The 9,462-nt window shown below is 42.1% G+C and overlaps 1 protein-coding gene across 2 annotated transcripts in view; it reads left to right on the top strand.

The window, feature by feature from the left end:
- Nucleotides 1-6: 6 nt before the first annotated feature.
- The window catches only part of Cntnap5 (contactin associated protein family member 5), an 801,158-nt gene continuing 791,702 nt past the window's right edge, over nucleotides 7-9,462 (top strand). For both annotated transcript variants that reach the window (XM_010637689.2, XM_010637692.2), the window contains exon 1: nucleotides 7-190. In XM_010637689.2, the coding sequence (XP_010635991.1) occupies nucleotides 109-190 (82 nt within the window). In that variant the 5' untranslated portion in view covers nucleotides 7-108. The remainder of the gene's footprint in view (nucleotides 191-9,462) is intronic.

Here is a 9,462-nt window from a genome sequence, read left to right as displayed (position 1 = left end):
GGGATGGAGTGAGCGCCCGCGCTGTGCGCGTGAGGGCGGCGGAGCAGACGGACGGGCCGCTGGCGGACGATCTGGGACCCTACTGGAAGGGCCCGTCGTTCGGGGGAAATGGATTCTCTGCCAAGGCTGCCCAGCGTTTGGACTTTGCTGCTCTCCGGCTTCTGGCATTTCGGATTAACCGCGACAAACTGTGAGTTCCGGGAGCGGGGTGGTGGGTGAGCGGGAGACCGTGGCTTTCCCAAAGGCGGGCAACTACTCAAGCGGACTCACCTGAGACTGGCCCTGGCCGGGGACGCTGTGTGTGGGTGGGGGTGCAGGTCAGGTGGTGCCTGGCTGTCTCCACCCCAAAAGTTAAGGGGATCTCCGGGCCAGGCCTGCTGGGTTCCGGTCGTCCTCTCGCATTCGCAAAGTTCCCTCGTCCTCTCAGCTCCACGCTCCGCGCTGCCTGGTCGCTCCGGGCTTCGACAGGGAAGGGTCCCCGTGTGACACTGGGCTCTGGGATCCGCGTCCAGGGACGAGGTGCTCCCTGCCGCCGCGCTGGGAACAGCGGCTCCTTTACAGGTCGGGTGCATCGCCCAGCGCCCCCAGAACCTCGCTTTCTGCGCCGCCCTCGGTAGAGGATTTCAGTCGGGGTGTCGTGTCACCAGCGGGCACCGGTGTGACAGGACCGGCACTTTCCACCTCAGACTTACGGACAGTGCAGTCCACCACCAGATCAATGGCTGCCCGATTCCCGCAGGAGAAGCACTGACGCTCTCCCCACACTGCCCCCAAATCTCAGTGTCAAACGACACGTAATGAGTATGCACGAAGTGTGCACTTTGTCCTCCAGGCTCTGCCCACAGCAAGTGCGGGACAGACGTTTCATTTAATAGGCAGGCAGGCTGGGCACCCGGGGATCTGCCACCTGCACTGTGTGTTTAAGGGATCCAGTTCTCAAACTTGAATACGTCGCTAGAGCGATCTGAGGTTCAAGCTCAATTGCTCAGCTGCCTCTCTAGACAGATGAAGGGAAGTTGCGCTCCACCCCCACCCCCAGCTCTGGGAACTCCTAAATGAGGGAGAATGCAATTAAGCCATCTGTGTTATTTCCAGAGATGGTTTATCAAGGTCCCTCCAGTCTCTGGGCTTGTTTCTGCCATGAACCTCAGAAATGTTACACATTTTGGAACAGTATTGCTTTCTTTGTAAAATCTGCACTATCATTTGCTGAGAAAGGTAGAAAGGCCGCTTACTACTTAGGCTTGTTTCTCTCTCATTGGCCAGCCTCTGAGGTCCACAGACACCCAGAGCATCTCTTCCCCGAGTGGAACCTCCCAGGAAGATAATTAGACAAATGTCGTGTGCTGGAAAAGGCCCAGAGCAGAGCCAGTGTTCCTGTGACCAGAAGTTTCGAAGGGTCACACGCTACAATTACTTGTATGCCTTGTAAAGACCGTATTAAAGTTTGTGTTCTAGAGGAGGGTTAAAAGGGAGAAGAACTAGTTTGGAAATTGATTCCGGGAATATACAGGAGCACGTTAGAGTCCGATATCCTGTTTTGTTCACACCTCATCCATCTTGCCTCCTTGTCTTTCCTGCCCTCTTTTTCTTTTTCTTTCTTCTGTGAAATTATTCCCATGTTGCTTTACAAGAGTGCTTGCCAGAGAATTTCGGTACGTTGCTGAGCTAGTTTCTCTGCCTTCTGGAACGCTAGAGGTCAGTATTGTCCTAACGAAGGAAAGGTGCGGTTGTAAACTACCTTGGCGTATTTCCTCCTGGGCGCACTTACCTATCTGAACGGAAGGCGTGCCTGCAGTGAAGGCCCACAGCGGTGGGCGGTGGGCTGAGGGCTAGGGTGAGCAGAATGTGTGCCACGGGCACGTAGTTTAAGCTTCCTCAAGTAGCACCTTTTCTTGGGAGCCAAGACAAAAAAAAGTTGTAGAATGGCATTTTCTGTGAATTAACTGAATTATGGTTAATATGTTTTAATAATGCTCATAAAACCTAAATGGCATGGATTTCAGACCCGTGCTTATCATTGCCGATGCAGTTATAAAGCTAATTCTGAACACTTCAAATGAAACTTCATGATCATGAGCTTTAGTATTTCATCAGTGGCAGTTTAATTTCCCTATTTCCAATCAACATTTCAATTGAGTCATACTACGTGCTCAATATTTTGGGGTCAGTGTTCTTAAGGAAGAATGATAAATGTTTATTATGCTGTATAAAATGTATTAATTCAGTGAAGGATAGAATAGCAGGGGAAAATTACTTCTGAACTCCTTACATATTGGAGGTTTCAGAAGCTATGAAGCAAAACCTCTAAGAAAAATACATTAACATTTCACAATTCCCTTAGACTTCTGTTGTTAGCACTTTTTATTCATTAAATACAGGCCTTGGATTTACTATCTATAGACAATCTACAATTTATTCGCATATTTTAAGGAGTGCTGAATTCTTTTCAAATAAGCATTTTAAGATCATATGAAAAATTATTTTTAGAGATTATTCTTCCTAGTCTTTGAAATAAAATGTCACTGGAAATGGATTATTTACTTACCTGCTTCTGTGGTACATAGTTATTGCTGTGGAGTTTGTTCAAGTAAAACTAATTTTTGCTTGTATCCTGTTTTCAGCAATACGTTGTTGTCACTTTTGTTGTGTAAGTTGTATATGTGTGTATGTGTATGTGAGTGCGTTTAGTTTTTTTATAATTTGACCAAAACTTGGGCATTTATCTGCAAAGAAAAATTGAATAAATATTCAGCTACAGATTTTAGAAGTTTCCAATTAAACAAGATTAAAATAAAAGTGAGGTCGAAAGGGCCAGCTACGATATAGATGTTATGAATCTGTGCAGAGAATATAATTACCCACCAGTAATGAAATCTCCGGAAATTCCCCAATTTCAGATTTCAGGATATTAAATAGCTACATTTCCTTTGGGCTTATCCTGAGGGGATTAGTTAATTTCAAATATAGAATTAGCAGGCTAATGTTAAATGAGAACCATTTTATAAGTAACATCAACTCCGTTGACACAGGAACCACAGTTGTACCTTGGTAGGTGGTTAAACTGAAACTAAGAGTTAGGAGAGACAAGAAGTTCTAGTCCTAGCTAAGTCACAGCTGAGGTGTGCAATACCCACCACACCATTGAGTTACTCAACCTTCCTGGACTCGTTCATCTCATTTTCTTGCTGCATACTATGTTCGTAAGAATATCGCCTTGAGCTGAGAATAAAAATTTCTTTATTCTAGCATTTCCATTATCTGCAGAAATTCATCTAAGATATTGGAGGATGTTAATTGTATTCACAAGGATATTCAAGGGATGAGATGCACTATACCTTGTGTTATCTGAAGCCTTTCAATAAGCCCAACTAATAAGTAATACTAGAAATAAAGATCATGCTGATGTTATTCAGCAGGAGAATATTTGTTATATACTTTCTGTGGCATTGGCCAAAAGCAGAAGTGAAGCAAGCAATGCGCATATCATCTGGAGCAGTTCTGACACTGTTCCCATTGTTGAACCGGTTTATCTCTGACTGTCCACAGCAACCCCCGTTCCAGTCGCTTCCCACCTCTGAACCAGATTGTTATTTTTAGTGGTAAAAAGTAAATGAAACACTCCAATACTGATTGTCCAAGGTCCAAACGTGGGAGAAAACAAGTTTGCATTTGAACAACCTCTCTTGCTCTCCATATTTTTGTTCTAATGAGTAACTGTTTTCTAAATTGCGCATGACATTTTCTTTACTTCTCTAATTACATTTGCTTTCTCTATTGGATCCCAGTTTTCCTTGACTGAATGCCTTTACTTTTCAATGTTCTTTTCTTATAAAACAATGTGGTATCACTTGAAATGTTCCTGAACTCTTTAGTTGGTGATCCAGAGTTTTTATGTTTGGAAGCAAGAACTCTGCTAAAATATTACCATACTGATTGTCCTCCTCTGAGAGGAAGGAAGGGATGGATCTCATTATTGAAAAGGACAGAAGACAATAGTGATTTACTTAACAGAGAAATATTAAACTATTCATTTGGAGTCAATAATATTTTTAATTCCTAAGGGATGCTGACTTCATTCATCAAACCTTTGCGGTTTTCTGGCTGGCAACCTTCTAAAGGTTACTTACTTTTCCTGATAACCTGAGTATCCTGGATGTATGCATAGTGTAAAGGACTTTGATTAAATGATTACAAGGACGCTATTTATTTCTAATATGTTCTTATCTTTAGATGCTGATATTGCCTACTAGCCATTTTATTTGTGTATTACTTAGATGACCATCATCCAAACTTGTAAAGCAATTATAATTTTAAAATAGCACAGTAGAGTTGTAATTCTTACCAGCAGTTATGCATTGTATATTTCTTACTTCATCTACAAAATTTTATTAGGTTGTTCAGGAAGGTCGACATTTACAGATCCAGTTTACAGACAAGTAAATTTTAGGTTAATAGCATTCAGTGATTTCCCTAATATCACAAAACTAAATAATAAAAAGAGCAGGATCTAGAACTCTGTCTACCTTTTAAATACTAAATTCTTTCAAAATAATAAAATTCATTCCAATGCATAATGAATACAAACATCTGTTGAAATTTGATATGGACTTCTTAAGATTAGTCTCTGTAACTTTTTCCATCATGGACTAGCAGTTTCTACAGAGCCAACTCCTGCATCGTGTCATAAAATTACACGCACACACAAAGAAAAAATTCAATCTAGACTTGATACAAATGGTAAACAAAGCAGTAGTCAAAAATAATAGGTCTCATATCTGAGTGAAGGCTTCATATCTTATTTTTCTTTTATCAATGTTCGTTTAAAAATACTTGATAAGGAAAGCTGTAGGTTTGATGAAGACTTGTGTATCCTCTTTCCACGTACACCTAAATATATCACAATACCATGGAAGGGTTTCTGTTGACCTTATGTCTTGCAAGTCAATACATGTCAAACCAAAAAGTCTTACTACACAGTAGTACTGAACTCTTTGTGCCTGTGAAGATCTGGCACTGATCTTTCTACTGCTCTAAATCCCCACAAATCCCCCGTCCACAAGTTTCTGAACTCCTTCATCTTCCATAGACAAACCTGGCTGGCTTACATCTTACATATATTTGCATAGGCTACCTGCTTGGTCCACAGTACTCTTTCTCATTTATAACCTGCTTTCACAGTCACACACACACACACACACACACACACACACACACTGGCAAACAAATATTTCCAGGCTGAGCTAGCTGCCTCTATATATTATCTTTTGTTTGCAACTCTTTAAGTCCTTGTCTGTCGAGTATGATGCAAAGTTCCCTGACCATTGCATTTTCTTTGAATATATACATTCAGCAGCTAAAAAGTTAGACAAAAGAATGAGAGAAGAAATGAATGGTTTTCTAGTAAGTTTTCATTCCTAAACTGAAATTCTCTTATGTTCTTATTACTAGAGTCTTCCTTTTAAAACATGTTTCGTGTTTACATTTTAACTAATAAGTACTCTTTATTACTGTCTTGGAAATTCCATGGCATTCGTTGTTATTTGAAAGAGAGGTTCAGAGCACTTTGATCGTGGGGTCTATGGAATGGGACTCTGAACTGTGCATAATGAACTTCTTGTCTCTGTGAAGGTCTAAAACTGACCTCTCTGCTCTTCTAAACCTCATCTCCTCTGTTCCCCCACACAAGTATATGGGCTCCTTCACGTTTCACAAAAAAGCCAGATTGGCTCACGTCTGAAATTTATTTACATAGGTTACGTGCTCAGTCTACAATACCCTACAATGGGACTGTATAGAAGCCTGCAAATTTTATGATTGCATTGTGGAGATGAGCTTACATATGTGTCACATGGCCATTTTTTCCTTTAAGAGAAACTTTCACAGGGCTGAGGATTTAGCTCAGTGGTTCTACTGCCTGTCTCACAAGTGCAAGGTCCAGAGTTCAATCCCTGGTACAAAAAAAAAAAAAAAAAAAAAAAAAAAAAAAAAACGAAACAAAACATGGAAGCTTGCACCCATCCCTTTCACCTTAGTACCAAGTTGAGCTAATTATATTAACTTGCTTTCTACAATTTTAATAAGCATTTTCTATAGTAGTCTGAAAAATATATTTCCACATTGCTATAAAAACCATTTTTCATAGCCCAGAGTTCAATATAGAAGGAATATGTTGGATTGTATTTAAAGGAGTTTTAGCACTAAATTACTGGGAACATTTTTTTTTGTCAAGTTGTAAACCTACAATACCCTGACAGAATGCACATGAGACTTCCGCATCATCTAACATGATGGTTAGAGAAGACTATAGTGTTAGTGATTTATGTGTGTTATTTGACTTAAAAAAAATAAAGAAATACCTCTGGACTACTGGTTCTCTTTCCTAAATTTAAGTTTCTCAGTGAAGATGGAGGAATAAAGTCATAAGGTATAGTCCATGACCTTAAGGAACTTTATCCCTGCGCAGTCAGGAAAATAAATATGTAATCAAATTAGAGTGAAAATACTGCACTAAGGGTAAGCAGAAGGTACAGAGTAAGACACCAAGTGAGCATCCTCCACAGTCAAGGTGTGCTCTTTAAGGAAAATGAAAGTAAACCTTAGGCTTCAACAAGCTCAGTGTTAACTACCTGGTAAGAGCGGGGTTGGTTATTGTGTGGCAAAGGGATAGCAGGACAAACTACAGAAGTAGATAAACACGAGGGTCATTTTCTATTCTTACAGGTATATGATTGGTTGGAAGTTTTCATCATGTTTTATCAAAATCAGACTTCTGTTTCAAAGAAATCACTTTGTAGGAATAGACTAGAAAAGACCAGGATGGGAGGTGAGGAAGCTGGTTAAGAGGTGATTACAGTACCTCAGGTGGCAATTAGTGGGAACCTGAAGAAGAACGCTGCACTCAGCAGTTTACACAAATTCAGAAAGAAAATAACGGCCAAGCGAATTAGGGACCCAGGGATATGTGAGCTAGTAAACTCACAGAAGGCGGGGATTTGTGGCTAAAATGTATTCTACAGCTGCTCCCATTGTTTTTGACAAATGAGAACTATAGATGTTGGAAAAGGTGCTCTGTTCTCTGAAATGAGTTCTTCTCTGGGACTATGAAACTACCATATTCTCAGTGCAGTGTATTTCATATTTGCATGACATTGTATAGCGCGAGCTGTCTGTATCCATCATCCTGATGCATCCTCTAGTCTGTAAATTATGCTGTTTTTTGTCAGCAGAGTGAGAACTAGTCATTAAGGGATGTGTAATTAAACTTCAACATCCTGGTTCTTGTTCCCCCTCTGACAGGGGTGGGTAGGCCAGGCATCATGACGACTATCAGGGGCTGCTCCGTGGGAAGAATGAAGGGGAGGTGAGGTGTGCTGCGTTCATTTGCTATCATTGGTAATTGATTTGCAGGCATAAATCCCAGGTCTCTACATTTCTAATTGCTTTTGTGCATGTTCTTGGGGGTTGATTGATGCCATCTGTCCCCTGGATCAGCTGAATGGAGTTTTGAAGGATGGCGACAGTCATGTTGAAGATAGAAAGTGAAGGGAAATGCCAAAACATGACTTGTGATGTATATTATTTTTAACTGTCCACCTTTAGAGGCAGACGTAGCCCTAGGAAGACAATCTGAGGCAAGTAGCGCTCTACAGAAATTTGCCTAATGGACAGATGCTTTGTAGGTGTTATCCCAGGCCACTGTTTGCTGAATGTATTTGCTAAGCGCGAGCTCTCTCCCCCGTTTCTTCTCACTTCCCCTTCCTCTGTTTCCCACCAGTTCTCCCTGCCGTGTGATCAGGTAGTGTGTGCATTCTCACCGACCTTTCCCCAAGCTTGTTATTGTGTGAAGGATAGAGGAGGACGGGAGAAAAGATGCCCGCTGCCTTAGCTCTGCACTGCACAACTACAACTACGTGGGCACAGTTACCAAATGGGAAACTTCGCAACAGTGCCTGCTACCAGGGCAGGCCTGACAAGGATCTGCCACCCACTTGATTTTAATACCCCATCCATCTGTCCCCAAACAACTCTTTTGCCACCTCCACTAATCTAAGGAACCTCTGATTATGGGGGGAGGGTATTGCAGTTCATAGAAACAAGTTTTAAGGCAGAGTCCCCTAGGAAAGAAACTATAGGACTGTGAATCTGTGCGCAGTGATATTTGACTGAGAGAAACAGACTTTCTAGAAGAAAAGTTTAATTGCAAAAACAAAATTGGGTGTTGGGAGCAGGGGAAGGAAATGTTCTGAGTAGGGAAGAGGAGAATAGGACTGTTGATGCTGCCAAGAGAGGTGTGGCCTATGTCCTGGTTATGCCCAGGCTGACTTTCCACTCTTTCTATTTTACAAGGCTGTTAGCACAGCAAGTAGGAAAAGGGAGATGATGAAGGTCAGCGGGAACAACACAAGTTATGCAGTTGTTGATTGTTTGAATTCTCCCTCATTTAATATTTCCTCTGGATACTAATTGCGGTGGACCCTACTGGGTCGGCACAACTACAATCTGAGTCGCTCTCTAAAATGAGCATGGCGTGGGCATCCACTCCTTACACATGTTACTATAATTACTAATGAATCTCAACAGGTTTAATCTCCAATGGATTATAATAGAAAGTAGGGCAAGGATGATACTTCCATTTTTAAGCAAAGAGAATAGCTTGCTGCCTGTTCACCTGGGGAACCGAGCTATTGAGTGATTGCCAAGGCAAACTGAAACTTTTCATTGTAACTCCCATGGCAAAGAACCTATGGTCAAAGGCTGCCTCCACTGGACAGAGAAACAGGACCATTCTGGATTCCTTACTAGGCTCCTGGGCTCTGTAACAATTTAATCACTGCTCCTGCGCATTATGTGAGAGTTTCACAAAGGAAGCCTCATGGCAGAGTGGGGAAAAAAGCTCCAGCTGGAGAAGCAAGAAGCACAAGAAAGTGAGTGGGTGATTGCAAAGGTCAGCACTGTGGGAGAAGGGTGTCTGAACAGAGTTTAGGGAACTCAGTGAGCCTGTGCAGAAGTGTGTGCAGTGTGCACTTCATTCCGTACAGCCACATTGGCAGGAGAGTGAGGTAGTCGGAGACAAGACTGGAAGTCCAGGCAGAGCCGTAGTGCCCTTCCATGTGTCCTGGAAGCTTGCTTGCCCCCAGGTAAAACCAATAGCGGTATTCATCTGTTTTTGTTGACTTTGGGTTAAGGCCAGGTTGAGATATTATAATTGCTGGATGATAAAGGCTCGCTCCATCAGTAAGTGCCTCATTCACTCACTCGCTCACTGAGTCCACAAGTGTTTGTGAAGCAGCCATTGTTCGTGTATTTCCCCATACATTTATGGAGGCCTGGATTCAACTGTTGACGGGCAGAAGAACGAAGATCGCTGTCCACAAAGCTTCAGAGAAAAGAACACAGGTAACTGCTGCCTCCCAACATAGCCCCTGTGACCTCCCATCACTTTATTGCTGCGCAATATAG

This window comes from Fukomys damarensis, unplaced genomic scaffold (genome assembly GCF_012274545.1).
Source record: "Fukomys damarensis isolate Sample0158 unplaced genomic scaffold, DMR_v1.0_HiC HiC_scaffold_29, whole genome shotgun sequence".
Taxonomy (NCBI): domain Eukaryota; kingdom Metazoa; phylum Chordata; class Mammalia; order Rodentia; family Bathyergidae; genus Fukomys; species Fukomys damarensis.
The sequence above is the reverse complement of the archived record's forward strand: the minus strand, read 5'-3'. Positions and strand labels throughout refer to the sequence as shown.